Source organism: Nelumbo lutea, chromosome 7 (genome assembly GCF_056320005.1).
Source record: "Nelumbo lutea isolate HS-2025 chromosome 7, American lotus-T2T, whole genome shotgun sequence".
NCBI lineage: Eukaryota > Viridiplantae > Streptophyta > Magnoliopsida > Proteales > Nelumbonaceae > Nelumbo > Nelumbo lutea.
The window spans coordinates 28,291,066-28,309,567 of record NC_142690.1 but is presented as its reverse complement, the minus strand read 5'-3'; the positions used below and the strand labels follow the sequence as shown (position 1 = coordinate 28,309,567).

Below are 18,502 nucleotides of genomic sequence, written 5' to 3'. Positions count from 1 at the left end.
CTTCTTCCTCCTTCCTTTCTTCTTCTTCTTCTTCTTCTTTCTGCTCAACTTGGTATCAGAGCGGAACCGACCAGGCCTGAAAACAACTAGCTGAGGACTCTCTCCACAGCTGCGTAGAAGCCATAGTCCTGATGCTCGAAGACAAGGAAGAGGAAGCATTCTCTAGTGCTGTGGTTAGTCTCCACTGCTGAGTAGGGTTCTGCTACAAGAAAATTGACTGTTCAACTTCCTAGTGCAAAAAAGGGTTTTGCTACAAGTTTTTTCCTTCTTCACTCTCCAGCTGGAGTTGCTCGGCTAAGAAGACTGTAGAAAACCATCCCAGAGGTTCGAAGAAGGAATCTGGCCTGTAGAGAAGATTGGATCCATGAGTGTACTGCCTATTCACAGTTCGGGTGACCTAGGTACTGAACTGAAGTTTCTCTGTTTATGGCTCTCTTCTTGCACTATTTCGATGGACTGTTCATGTCCTAAAATCTGAGTAAGGACTGTTCGGCTATTGTTTTTCCTCCTCCAAATGTGTGTTGCTCTATTAGCTCTCTAAGGGACTGTTGGTGAACCCTAAACCCTAAGTGACTGTTCGGCTGCCCTGGAAAGTGAATATCAGCCGATTAGGTGTGGTGAACCAACACCTGTGTTGCTGCTCCTACTGAGAGAGCTTCATGAAAGTTGTAAAACTGTAGGTCATTCAGACCTGGTTACACTGCAAGTGCAGTGCTCGTATATTGTTCTGTGGACTCATACAAAGTGTAGGTCATACAAACTAGTACTGCAGCTGCAGTGTTTGTATTTGGTTCTCTGTGAAACCGAAAATCAGCAAGTGCCTAGTTGTGGACTGTAGCAGCTCCGTAAGGCAGTGTGCCTTTGTTTTTTGTGTACTTCTAAACCTAGAATCGTGAATTGTGAAGATTCAGCTATATCCGGAATCTCCACAATTCTGAATGGAATGAGTGGGAGCAGTGACCTATCATTCCCTATGACTGTTGTTCCTCTTGATGGGTTAAATTACCTAGAGTGGTCAAGAGGGATCAAGTTATACATAACTGCAAGGGAAAAAATCAGCTACATAAATGGAAGGATAGGTCACCCGAAAATAGATGGGATCAGGAGAATAGTATGGTTATGTCATTGCTTTTGATCTCCATGCAACCGAAAATAAGGAGGAAATTCATGTGGGCTGAATGGGTGTTTACTATTAAGCATGGGGCTGATGGAACCGTGGAGAGGTATAAAGCTCGTTTAGTAGCAAAGGGTTTTACTCAAGTATATGGAGTTGATTATGCAGAAACCTTTGCCCCTGTTTCCAAAATGAACTCTATTAGAGTACTTTTCTCTCTTGCTGCCAATCTAAATTGGGATCTACACCAGCTCGACATCAAGAATGCCTTCTTAAATGGTGACCTTGAAGAGGAAGTTTATATGTTTCAACCCCCCGGTTTTTTGTCTCAAGGAAATGAACAGAAAGTGTGCAAGTTAAAGAAGTCTTTATATGGGCTGAAGCAATCACCAAGGGCTTGGTTCAGCAGATTTCATACTGCAGTTCAGCAGAGGGGATACAAGCAATGTCAGTCAGATCACACACTGTTTGTAAAAAGGGCAGAAGGTAAAATGGCTGCCCTAATAGTATATGTGGATGACATAATTATTACTGGTGACTGGAAGGATGAAATTCAAAGTTTGAAGGGCTTCCTTGCCACTCAGTTCAAAGTGAAAGATCTAGGACCCGCAAAATATTTCCTTGGAATTGAGGTTGCCAGATCAAAAAAGGGTATCTTCATCTCCCAAAGAAAATATGTCCTAGACTTACTTAAGGACACTGGAAAGATTGGGGTTAAACCAGTTGACTCTCCCATTGACCCCAACCATAAGTTAAGTGACAGCCAAGGTGAACCTCTTAAGGATGTGAAGCAATTTTAGAGGCTTGTAGGGAGATTGTTGTACCTCTCTATGACTCGTCCAGACATAGCATATGCTGTTGGTGTTCTCAGCCAGTTCATGCATGCACGTAGGTCCACTCATCTTGAAGCAGTAGAGAGAATACTGCGGTATCTTAAGAAGTTCCCGGGTGGTGGCTTATTATTCCAGAAACATGGACATTTGAGAGTTGAAATTTACACAGATGTGGATTGGGCTGGATCTCAAAGTGACAGAAGGTCTACTAGTGGTTAGTACACCTTTGTAGGAGGGAACCTTGTTACTTGGAGGAGTAAGAAGCAAACCGTGGTTGCTAGATCCAGTGCTGAAGCTGAGTACCGTGCAATGGCACACGGAGTAGCCGAAGGTATGTGGATAAAGATTCTATTGGGAGAGTTGGGTTTTCCAGTAGACAAACCCATGACTCTAATCTGTGACAACAAGGCAGCTATAAGTATCGCTGCCAACCCGGTACTACATGATAGAACAAAGCACATTGAAGTTGACAAGCACTTTATTAGAGAGAAAATCATCACAGGCGAAGTATGGACTCCATACATCAGCTCTGAAGACCAACTAGCAAACATCTTTACAAAAGGGCTAAACCATTCCAGACACCAAGATCTTTGTGACAAGTTGGGCATGATTGATATCTATGCTCCAACTTGAGGGGGAGTGTTGACAGGTGTATTATATGTATTGTACACAGGTTTAGTGCCTGTAGGGGTATTTTTGTAATTTTGTAGACCTCTTGTATTGTACGGCTAGCATAGTATAAATACAAATGCTTCACTCGCATGAAGTAGTTCTTTTGAGGCCTTAAGTCTGCAACCTCTTCTCTTTTTCTTCTTCTTCTTCTTCCTCCTTCCTTTCTTCTTCTTCCTCCTTCCTTTCTTCTTCTTTCTACCCAACAACCTTTTTGATGTGAGATACGACTTTAGGGAAGTGTTTAACAGCGGATGCCTTAGCAAGAAAAGGTTTGAGGGTGGAATCTAGTAGATGTGTAATGTGTAGGGAGCTTCCAAAGATTTGGATTATCTTTGATAAAATTTAGATATAGTGTCCGTACGGTTTCAGATAAGAAGGGGAAGAAGAAGAAGGAGAAGAAGAACAGTTTTAGTTGAACTCGAGAGAAAACTCATCTTCTCTAGTTGGCCAGCCTTTATTTATACTTTTCTAAATAAACAAGAATTACTCTTATGCCCTCACTTAAGTGAGAACCACATCAGCTAAATAATTAACATATAACTTAATATAAAAGGTCTATACTACCCTTCTACAGCCAACTCTAACACTCCCCCTCAAGCTGGTGAATATATGTCATATAGTCCTAGCTTGTTACATATGTAGTAAACTCTTTCCCGATTCAGTCCTTTGGTAAATAGATCTGCCCATTGATTTCCTTTGTTCACATATATTGTACTTATCACTCCATTAAGCACCTTCTCACGTACAAAGTGGCAATCAACTTCTATATGTTTCGTCCTTTCATGAAACATTGGATTGGAGGAGATATGAACTGCAACTTGATTATCACAATATAGCTTCATAGGAGTATCAATCGAGTCTCCCATCTCCTCTAGGAGATGCTTCGAATATACCAGTTCACATGTTGTGTGTGCCATGGCTCTATATTCAGACTTTGTACTGCTTCTTGCTACCACTGTCTGCTTCTTACTTTTCCATGTCACTAAGTTCCCACCACGAAAAGTGCAATACCTTGTAGTGGACCTTCTGTCGGATATGGAACTGTCCCAATCAGCATCCGTGTATCCTTTTATCTCAAGACTTCCTCCAGTCTTATATAACAAACCACGACCTAGAGCTCCCTTCAAATACCGCACAATTCTTAGGATCGCTTCCCAATGTGGAATTTGAGGATTCTGCATAAATTGACTCACTACATTGACTGCAAATGAGATATCAGGTCGAGTGATGGTTAGGTAATTTAGCTTACCCTCCAACCTTCTGTACCTTCCCGGATCCTCAAACTCCTCACCTGCATCACTACTCAACATTTGGTTCCATGGATGTTTTAGCTGGTCTAGCACCTAACAACGTTCTTAGCAGATCAATGACATATTTCCTTCGGTACAGATTAATACCATTCTTGGACCTCGCTACCTCTATCCCTAGGAAGTATCTTAATTTACCAAGATCCTTTGTCGCAAAGTGATCATGCAAGTAAGTCTTCAACCTATCAATCCCTAGTCCGTCACTACCTGTGATAACAATATCATCTACATATACCACCTATAGGATCTTCCCTGCATTGGATTCATAGTTGAATATGGAATGGTCAACCTAACACCGTTTCATTCCAAATTTCTTCACCACTTCACTAAATCTCCCAAACCACGCATGGGGAGATTGTTTAAGTCCATAAATAGCCTTTTAAGTCTACATACCTTGTCACTCTCCCCCTAAGCAACAAACCCTAGTGGTGTTTGCGTAATCGAACATAGTAGCAAGAGAGAGCAGAACACAAATCGACCCAATTTTGGCAACTGGAGAGGTGTCTGTGTAATCGGTACCATATAGCTGTGAATAACCTTTGGCAACTGATTGAGCTTTCAATTGTTCAACACTCCCATTAGGTAAGTATTTAACCGTGTACACCCACTTACAACCCACAACATGCTTACTAAGCGGAAGAGTGGTGAGGTCCCATGTATGAGTACGAGTCAGGGCTGAGAGTTCTTCTTCCATTGCTTGGCGCACCCCTAGAGAAGTGAGAGCTTCCTGGACATAATTGGGAACAAACACATAGGATAACATAGAAACAAACTAGCGATGGGAAGCCGAAAGGCGAGGTACAAAAACATAATTGGAAATGGGGTGAAAAGTGCAACTGCATTTACCTTTACGCAAAGCAATAGGGAGATCAAGGTCAGAAAAGGGGGGTGGGACTGGGGTGGTAACAACTGTCGGATCTATCAACAGTGATGAAGCTGGAGGAGACGGTGCTTGACGATGTGTATACACTTGCCGAATAGGTGGTCGTTCCATAGGTAGTTGCACTGGAGGCAAAGACTTGGTCACAACTGGAACAAGGGGAACGAGGTCCTCAATTGGAATTGGAAGAGGAGGTGATTGCAACAGAAGAGAAGAAACATCCGACTTGGAGAAGAAAGGAACAGACTCAAAGAATGTAACATCAGGATACACAAAAGAACGTCAGGAACTAGGATTATAACATTTATACCCTTTTTGAGTCTTGGAATAGCCAAGGAAAATACACTTAGTGGATCTAGCATCTAACTTGTCCATTCTAGGCTCAAGATTATGAACAAAACAGACATCCAAAAAATCAGGGAGTAAGGGGAAAAGGAGACAACGTGGGAAACAAAACAGAGAATGGGGACTAACCTTTAAGGATAGACATGGGCATGCGGTTAATAAGGAAACAAGATGTAAGTACAACATTGCTCCAGAAGGGTTTGGGAACATTCATATGATGTAAGAGGGACTGAGCAGTTTCCAAAAGGCAACGGTTCTTTCTCTCAGCCCACCCCATTTTGTTGAGAGGTGTAGGTATACGAGCTTTGATGGATAATGCCATGTTGTTCCAAATATTCTTGAAATGGTGTGTAAAAATATTCACGACCATTATCAGAACAGAGAACTTTAATGTGTACACCAAATTGATTGCGAATCTCTGCATAAAATTTTTGGAAAATAGAAAACAATTCACTAATTTCTTTCATAAGGTAAAGCCATGTCATCCTGGAATAATTATCAACAAAAATTACAAAGTACTTGTAACCATTATAAGATTATTCTGTTTGGACCCCAGATGTCCAAATGAACTAAAGAAAAAGGACTCGATGTACGACTATCAACTCTAGGACGAAAGGGAACACGATGATGTTTCCCAAACTGACATGGCTCACAATTCAATGTAGAAAGACGACTCAATGACGGAACAAAGTAACTGAAGAGCTCTAAGAGATGGATGACCAAGAATGTAATGCCACTGATGAGGAGAAAAAGATGTCTGAAGGGCTTTTGTGGAACCACCTCCATCAAGATAATACAGTCCACCAGCTTCATGTCCTCCACCAATCTTCATCCCCGCCTTGAGATCCTGAAACACAGGAGGAAGGGTAAAAAGTTATAGAGCTTTTAAGAGACTTAGTCAATTTATTAACAGACATCAGGTTAAAGGGAAACTTGGGAACATATAAAACCGAGGATAGGGATAATGAGTCAGTGTCAACATTACCAACACCACATATGGCAGATGTAGAGTTGTTGGCAAGAGTAACAAATTGAGATGTGGAGGTCGGAGAAATGGATAAAAATACACCTGGAGTCCTAGTCATATGATTGGAAGCTCCAGAATCTATAACGCAATGGGAAGGTTTGGATGCTAGACAAATCGTACCTGAGTGTGCAAGGGTAGCCGTGTTCTACTGAGATGTACCTTGAGTGAATCTCTCATACTCATCCCGTGGAACACTCAACATCTCCTTTCTGGAGGCATCTGTAGATATAGAGGGTATTTGATCAGTATGCTGAGATTCTTGTCTCGAATCACCACCATTTACGGCTGTATGATTTGTCCAGGTTGAAGGTGGGCCATGTAGATCATAGCAGAAGTTGATAGTATGCCCCCATGAGTCTCGACCTCCAACACGACCACCACCACGACTACACATTCCACCACCACCACGACCATACATGGGTCCACCACCACTACCACGGCTAAGTTGACCTCCTTTACCACCACGGCCTCCCCCTCTCGTAACTGCAAATGCAGACCTATCTGATATAATGGAATTCTCTATGGTTCCAACTGAGATCCTCCGAAGACGAGCACACACTTCCTCAAGAAAGGGAAGAGCAAACCCACCTAGTATATGTGCCCTTACCGATTCATATTCAGACTTCAACCCTACTAAAAATCTGGTCACATCCAACTGCTCTCTCAGTTGTTACTGAATTTTGACATCAGGTGTAAGAGGGTGATACACATTCAACTCATTTCGCAGATTTCTCATACTTGCATAATAGTCCTCAAGACTCTAATTCCCCTGTTGCAAATTGAAATACTCTTGGTACAGTTGGTAAATCCTAGTAATGTTATCTTGTCCAGAATAAAGCTTCCTTGCATGATCCCCTTGCATGATCCCATACTTCTTTGGCTGTATCTAAAAACATGAAGTTCACACTGATTTTGGATTCCATACTGTTCCATAGCCATGTCATCATATCCCTGAGAATCAATTGGGGGTTTTTCTTCCCTCATATACTTCACTTTCTTCTTGGCTTTCGGAAAAACTTCAACAGATTTAGCCCAAGGCACATAATTCTCACCATTCAGTTTTATAGAAGTCATCTGCACATTCAAATAATCAGAAGGGACCATCACACTTGATTTGCATTCACTGCTGTCTCCCATGACTGCACAAGTAAAATGGGAGAAATTCTACCACTAGGTTGTCACTCTACTGTACTAATTAGTCACCACACTACACACTAACAACTGAATACTACAAGGGTTCCTACTATCATAGGTTTCAGCAACAACACTCACAATTCTTCACCACTGTTAGCAACAACACCACTGCTGCCATCCACTGTTAGCACCATAAACCCTCACAATACACCTCACGAATAGGACATTCAGTTTTGCGACATATCAATATATATTTTTTTCCTACACAACACAATTTGATTCAGAGATCATGTACCTGTTTCACCAAATCTGCACCGTCACCATCCTCACGAAACCAACCCTCTTCGAACTGTCAAGTAGAGGGTTTTCTACCAACCATACAAAACCACAACAACAGCACTCATTGGAGGCATGGAAACCCCTACAAGGAGAAAACGACCAGTCCTTTTTTTTTCTTTCTGAGAAACTCCTGGCTATTAGTGAGAATTCTGCAAAACCCTAGGAAAGAATGCGCAGAATAGAGAGAAAAGAAGGAGACTGATCTGAACTGATTAACCTAGCTCTGATACCATGATAAAATTCGGATATAGTGTCCGTACGATTTTAGATAAGAAGGAGAAGAAGAAGAACAATTTCAGTTGAACTAGAGAGAAAACTCATATTCTCTAGTCGGCCAGCCTTTATTTATACTTTTCTATATAAACAAGAATTACTCTTATGCCCTCACTCAAGTGAGAGCCACATCAGCTAAACAATTAACATATAACTTAATAAAAAAGGTCTATACTACCCTTCTATAGCAGGCTCTAACAATCTTCTTATCCATTGCCGACTGACTAGAAGTTTATGGGTAAAACTACCTGGTCTTTTTGAAGTTCAGATTTATTTCCCAAAAACTCTGGCCTATTATGGAGTTGGCAGCTGAAGGGCTTATCTAAAGAAGGTAAGGTGGTATTGGAGAGTAGGACTGGCAACAAAAGATACCCCGCTGAAAGAATTTGGGGGTAAATTATATTCTTGCATGGGAACACACAAATACTTTAGGAGTAAACCTTACAATTATTATTTTTTTTCTTTTTGAGTATAGTTCTCTTTTGTATCTATGCACACAGGATAGAAATGTATAAAGAATGCATGGACCACTGCACAGTGACTTGTGCAGATTGAGTAGAAAATGGAAAACTGCAATCTGGTTTGAAACCTGTGATAGACAAGAAATAGAAAAGAAGTTTTGTAGAGAAGAGAAGAAGAGAGAAATTGGAAAGAATGGGAGAGACAAAAGTCAGATCTGGCTGCCCCTTTCGTTATCTTATATACTCACAAATAAATCTAATTACAATGTCAAGTATACCCTTAGTAAGTTGGTTACTGCTAATCAATATAAAAAACACTCTTAATAAAACATAAACTAATGGGCTTTGGGCCCAGTAACTCTAATTGGACTTTATAAACAAAAACTCAAGTATTATTATCCGAATCTCAACACTTCCCCTCAAGTTGGGATAGATGTCACACATTCCTAACTTGCATAGATCTTGCTCAAGCTTATTTCTTGCAACCCCTTTTGTGAGAACATCAGCTAGCTATAAGTCAAATGCAATATATGGTAGGCACATTTCTCCGGATGTCACCCTTTCTCTTATGAAATGTCTATCCACTTCAATATACTTCGTCCTATCATGTTGAATTGGGTTATGGGCAATGTTAATTGCTACTTGATTATCACAGTATAGCATCATAGTTTCTTTGCCTCAACTTGAATCCCTCATAACATGGGGTGGACCTAGAGGAACTTTGAAACACCATATGCCATAGCTCTGTATTCAGTTTCTGCACTTGACCTTGCTACAACTGATTGTTCCTTACTCTTCCATGAAACTAGATTACCTCCAATAAGAGTGCAAACTCCTAATGTAGATCTCCTATTATCTAGGAACCCTGCCCAAACAACACATGTGTAACTTTTAATTTCAAATGTTCATGCTCAACAAACAATATGCCTCTACCTGGGTGTCCCTTCAAATAGGCAAGTATCCTGTCAGTAGCCTTCTAGTGCTGAACTTGTGGGGCATGCGTGTACTGACTTACCACACTAACAGCATAAGAGATATCTAGTCCTGTCATGCATAAGTGTAGCAACCGACCCACCAATTTCTAATACCTTCCAACATCATTCACTAACTCACCATCTAAAGCACTAATTCTATGGTTTTGATCAATAGGTGTATCAATTGGCCTTGCCCTAAGTTTTCTTGTCTCCTGTAGTAGGTCCAAAGCATACTTCTTCTAAGCAATGAAAATTCCATGCTTGGACCTTGCCACCTCAATGCCCAAAAAATAATTCTACTCCCTAAGCTCCTTAATCTCAAACTCCTAGTGTAGGTTCCTCTTCAAGTTGTCAATCTCACTCAACTCATTTCCTATGACTACAATGTCATCTACATATATTGTCAACACTAACACCAATGATCCCCTTCTCTTCACAAATAGGGTGTGATCAGATTGGATTTGAGTATAGCCAAATACAATTATTATTTTTTTGATAATTTAGCCAAATACAATCAATGCACTCCCTAAATCTGTCAAACCAAGCTCTGGGTGATTTTTTCAAACCATATAAAGACTTTTTTTAATCTACTTACCTTTCCTTTGACCACATCACTATAAAAGCTAGGTAGAAGGTCCATGTACACCTCCTCCTGCAAGCCTCCGTTAAGAAAAACATTCTTCATAGCAAGTTAGAAGAGGGGCCAAGAGTAGGTAGTTGTTTGAGATAAGAGGATCTAGGTCGAACTCATCTTGGCCACCGGTGCAAAGGTCTCTAGGTAGTCCATCTCATAGGTTTGAGTGTACCTTTATGCAACCAACCTCGCCTTGTACCTCTCTATACTTCCATCAGCCCAGTACTTCATTGTATAAATCCATCTACAGCCAAATGTCTCATTGCCATCAGGTAAATCCACAATCTCCCATGTATGATTTTTAATCAATGCTTCCATTTTCTCTCTATCTTCAACTCAGGTTTGAGAGGGCCTCACTAACCCTCCTGGGTATAGACACAGAGTCAAGGGAGGAAAGGAAGGCTTGATAAGAGGGAGATAATCCCTTGTAGGAAAGGCGATGTGAAATGTAATGGGTTGTACACTTATTCTTCCCCTTGCAGAGTGCAATAGGGAGGTCTAGATCATCTACAATGGTGATAGGAACAGGGGTGGTAGTATCAATAGGAACTAAAACATCAAATTGAGCAAAAGGCATACCTAGGTCTATGTCAACTGGAATCTCTGATCAGCCAATAGGGAGTGGTGTGGGTTCCTCTACTGTGGAATCAACCTCCTTGTGCTATCATAGGCATTATCATGTAAAAAACTAAGAAGCAGGACGTAGCGGAGCCAACATAGGAGTTGGAGTAGGTGGGTCAGACACTAGAGTGGACAAAGGAGCTAGAATGGAAAGTGGTGTAGATTGCTCACTTCCTTCCGCAAAACACTTCCTCTGAGAAAGACTTCTTAAGAGAATGGGTGTGAACCCAAAGAAAGTGACATCCATAATGACATACCAAATCCTTGAGACCGGATCATAACAAAAGTACCTCTTTTGATTTCCTACGTACCCAAGGAAAACACACTTCTTCGCCTTAGGGTTTAACTTTGAGTAGTGAGGACCAAGAATATGGACAAAGCGTACACATTCAAATACCCTCAAAGGAATATGGAACATCTCCCCTTCATGAAAAAGAAGGTTGAACAAAGTAGCGTATCCAAGAACATGAGAGGGTACCCGATTAATCAAGAAGATTGTTGTAAGGACTGTATCACCCCAAAACCAAATTGGAATTGAAGTGCTCACCATCATACTTCTTGTTACTTTCACAATGCCAGGTTTTTTTCAAAGTATTCCCGAGCATTATCTGATTTGAACACCTTCACTCATACTCCAAACTGTGGTAACACCATCTCATGGAATTGTTGTACCAAAGAAAGTACCTCATCACGGAATCTCATCAAGTATATCCAAGAGTACCAACAATAATCATTGACAAACAGGAGGAAATAACAGTAGTCACCCATAGAAGGAATATGATATGGTCCCCACACGTTAGTATGAACAATGTCAAAAGTTGAAGATCTTTTATTGCTTGCTTTAAAAGAATATCTACAATGTTTTCTAAGTTGACAACCCCCACACTCTAAATTGGAGAACTTAACAGACTCGAACAACTTTGGAAACAAAAAACACAAAGAAGTAAAAGACAAGTGCCTTTACCGATTATGCCCTAGCATAACCTGGCCCACTGAATTTGACTCATTATCCCAATTGACATGATGACTTTGATGACTGGGAAGCACATCAAGAAAATAGATTCCATTCACCTCACAACCACACCCAATCGTTCTCTTTGATTTCAGATCTTGCAAAACACAATGATCAAGGGAAAAAATTATTGAACAATTCAAATTCCGTGTCAAATTACTAATAAATAAAAGGTTAGTGCTCAATCTAGGAACATGGAATACAGAAGGCAAGGTAATGGTGTTGGTTACCTCAACAGACCCCTTCCTAGCAATCGGAGCATGGGATCCATTAGTTGATGAAACTCTATCTCTATCAGAGTAGAGGTGGTATGAGGAGAAAATGGTGGAAATATTGATCATATGTTCTTAGGCTCTTGAGTCTATAATCCAAGGAGGTTCCCCCTTACCTATGGTGGCCATGAGCTGAGGATGAGGGACAAAATCATTATTTCAAGCCGGCCCATGAGCTAAGCTTTTCACGAGCTATCCAAGAACCCTCTATTTGCTAATGTTCATTCACTCATCCAAATAAAGTATCTTCTTAAAAGGCAATTAAAGTTATAAAATCATTATTTTTGTGTCTGAATTAAGAATTTAAGACCCTAACATGGACTTATTTGGTCTTGCCTTGAGGGGTGTGGTACAAAGGCGACTCGTAGAATCAGGAGTGCATTATGTTTTACGTCACATTAGCTATTTGAAGTAATGCAATTGAGGAAAAAAAGATATTGTGGGTTTTACATGCTTGAAAATGCTTTATATGTTTGATTTTATTTTTAAATTTTCATTTGAATACGTTTTACATGTTATGCTTATGTATTCTAATTTTAGATAATAGGTTTTTTAAAACATTCATTTTAAAATTTAAGTTTATATTTTTTAGGGTAAATTACAGATAGGTACCTTGTAAGGTACCCTGAACTTTCAATTGCAATACTTGAGTATCATGAACTCTCAAAAGTAGACACTTAGGTTCATCCATTAGTTAAACATTACATAATGCCAAAAATACCCTCCTGGTGTATTTCTGAGATCATTCTCAAGTAATCGAATGTCTCCCCATGATGATGTTCTCACATGGACAGCAAATAACATATTCAAAATTTCTGATGATGGCATTCTATAGAATGATCTCAAAAATACACAAGGGTATTTTTTGACATTTTAACTAATGGAGTACCAACAAATGGACCCAAGTGTCTATTTTTGAAAGTTCAGGGTACCTATCTGTCACTACCCCCAATGTACAGGGTACCTATCTGTAATTTACCCTATTTTTTATTAGTATTGTGTTTAATATTTATATATTTTTTTTTTGCATTTTTTTGAACTTTTTTGGCAATTTTTGAATTTTTTGACTTTTTTTTTTTATTTTTGCATCTTGCTTCAAAAAGGTGTGTGCCTCGCCTTGCGCCTTGCGCCTGTGGCGCAAATTGCCCCTGCATTTTTAAAACACTAGGAATAATGGAACTGATGGCTGTCTACAGAGTACAGACATTAGAGGTTCACTTCCTGGGGTTAAGATTCATCCATAAGATGTCCTTTGGTTCTTTCTGAACCCAAATGCTGGTCTAGCATTATTGGCCCAATAGATGATCATTCTCAGCAAATGTGAATAAACTCAGCAGAAAAAATATAAAACTCGACTATTGATTCATGAAAACAGACTACAAAACTTTACTTGAGGAAATCCTCTTAATCTCTTCCCTCTCCCAGTCAGAAATGAGGATACATTAAATTAAAATTTCTTCTTAAAAAAATTCTCTTAATTTTTATCATTGACTTTATTAATAATTAACATTACCTGTTACTACTGAAATTTTCAGGAAAAGGAGATTGGATGAGATTTGTCTTGAAAGGTTTCAGCAATACAGCCGGACCTTCATACAATCATGGATCTTGCAAGGTAAGTGACACTTTTGAGTTGGAAGCCAAGCTAATTGCCCTGTGAATATTGAGGAGCATGCTAAGCTAAATGGTATTTTTTTAATCAAGAACCAAAGAAGCTTGTTAATGAAAAATGGAATACAAGAAAAAATGAAGATGCCTAAGAGAGAAGGATTTCAGGTGCAGGTATCAGGTGTGGATGCTTGAGAAAGTAAACATGAGAAACAAAATACAACCCAAGCTGCTCTGGGAGTGTGTAATGCTTTCAAAATTTAGATGAAATAGTGTCAATTTAAAACTTTTGTTTTCCTGGTGAATTTGGTTTAGATATCACTATGGGTGATAATGGGCCCAGCCGGGCTTTGGGCCTATGTCTCTATATGCATGATACTTAATATATATGTTATTTTTATATCATATGAAAAATCTTATGACAATGTTAAATTATCTATAAAAATAAATGGGCAGTCAGCAGTTTTTTTTTCAAAAGTTCAAAGGGAATTTGGCAGGGATAACCTCTCTCCCCATTATTTTTTATTTGTGTGTGTGGAGGTATTGGCCCAATTTATTAAGAGAGTGGCTAGTGGGGGCAGTTTGGATGGTTTTACTATTGCTCCTTCAGCGGGCAAGGTGCAGGTTCTTCATTTTGCTGATGATGCCGTTTTCTTTTTGGGGTCAGATCACTCTCTGATCCTTCTGCTGTGGGGTGTTCTAATGTGGTTTGAGGTGGTCACCAGATTAAAGGTGAATCTGGCGAAAAGTTCTTTAATCCCTGTTGGCCAGGTGGAGGATGTGGATGACCTAGCTGAAGTTGCTGCTTGCTGGGTGGACTTTGTTCCCATAAAATATCTCAGCCTCCCTTTTGGGGCCAAATGTTCTGCCTCTTCCATTTCGAATTAGGTGCTTGAAAGGATGGAGAAAAGGCTATCTTCCTGGAAGAAAATTACCTTGATAAAGAGCACTTTAATTAGTCTTCCAACCTACTTTTTGTCCCTCATCCTCATCCCTGTTGTTAAAGTGTGCCGAATAGGGGTAGTTTAGTCTTCTTATCTTTGTTAAGTAGCTTGCTTATGTGGCAGTGTTATTAGAGTCACTCTGCCCCACACTTAAGTAAGGGCATTTTTGTCTTTGTAAAGATTATTAGAGTCTAATATAGATTAAGGGGGTCGACTGTATGGGTAACCCATCAGATTTCGACAGACCCTTCTTCTTCTTCTTCTCTTCTTCTTCTTCTTCTTCTTCTTCTTCTTCTTCTTCTATTTCTGGTTCGAACTACTGTAGCACCAGTCGAAACATGGTATCAGAGCCATGCTCCTGACCTACTTCAGTTGGTAAAGCACCTCAGCTGTGTTCGTGACTCTTCTCCTTCGTTTCTGGTCAGTCAATGGAGAGAACTGGTTCGTCCTAGGTCAGAAACGTCACAGCTCGTCTCTCTCTGCTGCGCATAACCTTCTTCAGCAAGGAAAGTGACTTCAGCAATGAATGGTTGGTTGATATTCTCAAAGGAAGGTCGGTTATCTCTTCTTCTAGTGTTATTGATATTTCTGGGTAGAAACCCTACAAGAAGCTGTTAGTATTGATTGGAACCTAGAGAACTAGGTTCATTGTTGCCCTAGAAAGGGCTGTGTGTGCAGTTGCCGAGTGGTGTAGGGCTGCTGTGAGCTGTTGAATGGTGTAGGGCTGCTGTGAGTTGCCGAGTGGTGTTAGGGCTGCAGTAAGTGGCCGAGTAATGTAAGGTGGAATGCAGTGACCTTGCCGAGCTCTTTGTGATTGTGTAATGCCCTCTTAAGTGTGTTAAATAAGTCTGAACTGGGTGTAGCAGATTTAACTGTGTTATGGTGCTTGTGATGCACAATTTTTTTAGAGTGGTTGTAAGAGGGCCTATTTGTGATTAGTGAGTGGTAAATTGATGCTTATGTGGGTCGTAGGTGTGTGAAGTCAGCAGTAGTGTGAACAAGAACAAGTGTGTGCTCCCACTGTTGTGTTTAGGGGCTGCAATAGGTGCTGAAGTATCAGACTGTGAACAACATCAATCAGCTTGTAGCTGAGAAGTAAGGTTAGAGGCAACTGTGAAAGAGTACAATGGCGGCAATAGGAGATGGGTACAATGATCAGAAACTTAGTGTGGTTATTTCTCCCGACTACCTAGGGGTACAAATGACCTCAATTAAGCTGAATGGGGAGAACTATATTCCATGGGCTAAATCAGTGGAAGTTTTTCTCAAGGCAAAAAGAAAGTAAAGCATGTAAGAGACGAGAAGCCGCCGGTTGACTCTCCAGGGTTTGATGATTGGGAACAAGAAGATGCTCAAATCATGACTTGGCTGTGGAATAGTATGGAGCCCAAAATTAGTGCCAACTTCATGTTCCTTAATACGGCTAAGGATATATGGGAGCATGCTAAGAAGTTATATTCTGGACAAGATAACACAACAAGAGTATATCAGTTGTATTAGGAGTACTTTGATTTACAACAAGGAACCAAAACACTAGAAGAGCACTATGCCTGCATGAAGAATAAGGAATGAACTCAATGTCTATCATCCCCTTACTTCAGATATTAAAGTTCAGCAACAGCAAAGGGAACAACTAGATGTTACAAGATTTTTAGTGGGGTTGAAGTCGGAATATGAACCAGTTATAGCCCAAATACTGGGGGGCTCTACTCTTCCTACACTTGAGGAAGTATTCTCAAGGCTTCGTAGGATTTCTTTGGGACAGACTGAGAACCCCACACAATTTGATAGATCAGCACTTGTGACAGTTAGAGGAGATGGACATAGTACAAGAGGGGGTGGTCATTCTCCCAGAGGAGGCCATGACTCAGGGGGAGGCCGTGGCAGAGGAAAAAATAACTCTACAAGGAAGTGTACTCATTGTGGTAGGGAAGGACACACAGTGAATTTCTGTTATGACCTACATGGCCCTCCCCTCTAAATGGGCTAATCATGCTGTAGCAGGCGAGGTTAGTATCAGTGACAGTAAACTGGCAGGCCGAACTCCTCCCACATCTACATTTACTTCTGGGAGGGAGATGATGAGTGTACCGCGTGATGAGTATGAACGGTTCCTTCAAACTACTTCACAGCATACCACTACCCCACTTGCCCAATCAGGTATTGCTTGCATGTCATCTAAAACTCCTTCCTGGATTATTGACTCTAGAGTCTCAGATCATATGACCGGGACTCCAGGTGTGTTCTCTTCTCTTTCTGAAACCTCCACATCACAAACTGTTACACTTGCCAATGGGTCCTCATCTCCCATCTGTGGTGTTGGTAATGTTGACATGGCTTCTGTCCCCTTATCATTTGTTTTATATGTACCTAAGTTTCCATTTAATCTTATGTCTGTTAGTAAAATAACCAAAGCTCTTAACTGTTTTGTTACCTTCTTTCCTTCCACTTGTGTTTTTCAGGATCTCAAGACGGGGAAGAAGATTGGTGGGGGGCATGAAACTGGTGGATTGTATTACCTTGACGGTGGTGGATCTTCAATTGCACTTCAGACTTTCCTTACTCCTTTACAATGGCATTGCTGACTGGGACATCCATCTCTCAAGGTTCTCAAGATGCTGGTTTCGTCATTGAGTCAGTTGCCAGTCTTACAATGTGAGTCATGTCAGTTTGGTAACACCGTCGTGTGTCCTTCAGTCCAAGAGTTGAGAGTCGTATGTTGAGTCCTTTTTCTTTGGTTCATTCAGATGTTTGGGGTCCAATCAAAATAGTCTTATAATGGGTACAAGTGTTTTGTCTCCTTTATTGATGATTGTTCAAGAATGACATGGATTTACTTAATGAAAGAAAGAAATGAATTATTTTCCATTTTTCAAAAATTCCATGCTGAAATACGAACACAATTTGGTGTTCCAATCAAAGTTCTTCGTTCAGATAATGGTCGTGAATACTTTCTTACTTCATTTCAACAGTATTTAGAACAACATGGCATTATTCATCAGACCTCATGTGCTTTCACCCCTCAACAAAATGGGGTGGCTGAACGGAAGAATCGTCAGCTTCTTGAAACTGCTCGGTCTATGCTTTACCACATGAATGTTCCTAAACGGTTTTGGAGTGATGATGTACTCACTGCGTGTTTTCTCATTAATCGGATGCCCTCTTTTATTCTTCATGGTCGGTCCCCCTTCTCTATCTTGTTTCCCACTTTATCTCCGTTTCCATTAACTCCTCGTGTCTTTGGTTGTGTGTGCTTTGTCCACAATCTGAGTCCTGGAATAGACAAGCTAGATGCATGCTCAATTAAATGTGTCTTCCTTGGCTACTCTCGGACTCAAAAAGGGTACAAGTGTTATAATCCCATTACCCGAAAGTGCTATGTCTGCTCTGATGTCACCTTTTTTGAGTCTGTACCCTTCTTCTCCAGTCACGAAGCACCCTTGTCTTCACCCCTACATCCTCTTCCTCTTCCTGTCAGTGATCCAGTTCCAGAAGTTGTTGTTGGAGTAGACTCATCACCTCATCCAGTGCAGGTCACCACTGAACGACCACTGATCCGACAAGTGTATACACGTCGAATGACACCGGCCCCTCCTCCGGCTTCTACCTCGTCTGTGGATCCTCTCATTGGCTCCTATTGCTGAATCTTCAAACATTGACCTACCCATTGCCTTACGGAAAGGTAAACGCAGTTCTACCCTCCATCCCATTTCCAATTTTGTTTCATTATCTCGTCTTTCTACCTCACATCACTAGTTTGTTTCACTTTTGTCCTCTATTTCCATACCTAATAATGTTCAAGAAGCTCTTAGTTCACCTAGATGGCGGCGGGCAATGGAGGAGGAACTTTCTGCTCTTCAACATACTCAAACGGGGGAACTTACTACTCTCCCACCTGGTAAGCATGTTGTGGGCTGTAAATGGGTGTATACTGTGAAATACTTGCCAGATGGTAGTGTGGAGCATCTGAAGGCCAGACTTGTTGCTAAAGGTTACTGATGTAGTCGTTTCTAGTCACGTACCAATTTTTTTGTGATGTACCAATTTTTTGG

The 18,502-nt window shown here is 40.6% G+C and overlaps 1 protein-coding gene across 4 annotated transcripts in view; it reads left to right on the top strand.

Annotated features, from left to right (window-relative positions):
* LOC148845872 (bacterial hemolysin-like protein) overlaps positions 1-18,502 on the top strand; it is a 43,939-nt gene that overhangs the window by 10,041 nt on the left and 15,396 nt on the right. For all 4 annotated transcript variants that reach the window (XM_088952861.1, XM_088952862.1, XM_088952864.1 and 1 more), the window contains exon 3: positions 13,434-13,513. In XM_088952861.1, coding sequence (XP_088808987.1) covers positions 13,434-13,513 — 80 coding nt within the window. The remainder of the gene's footprint in view (positions 1-13,433; positions 13,514-18,502) is intronic.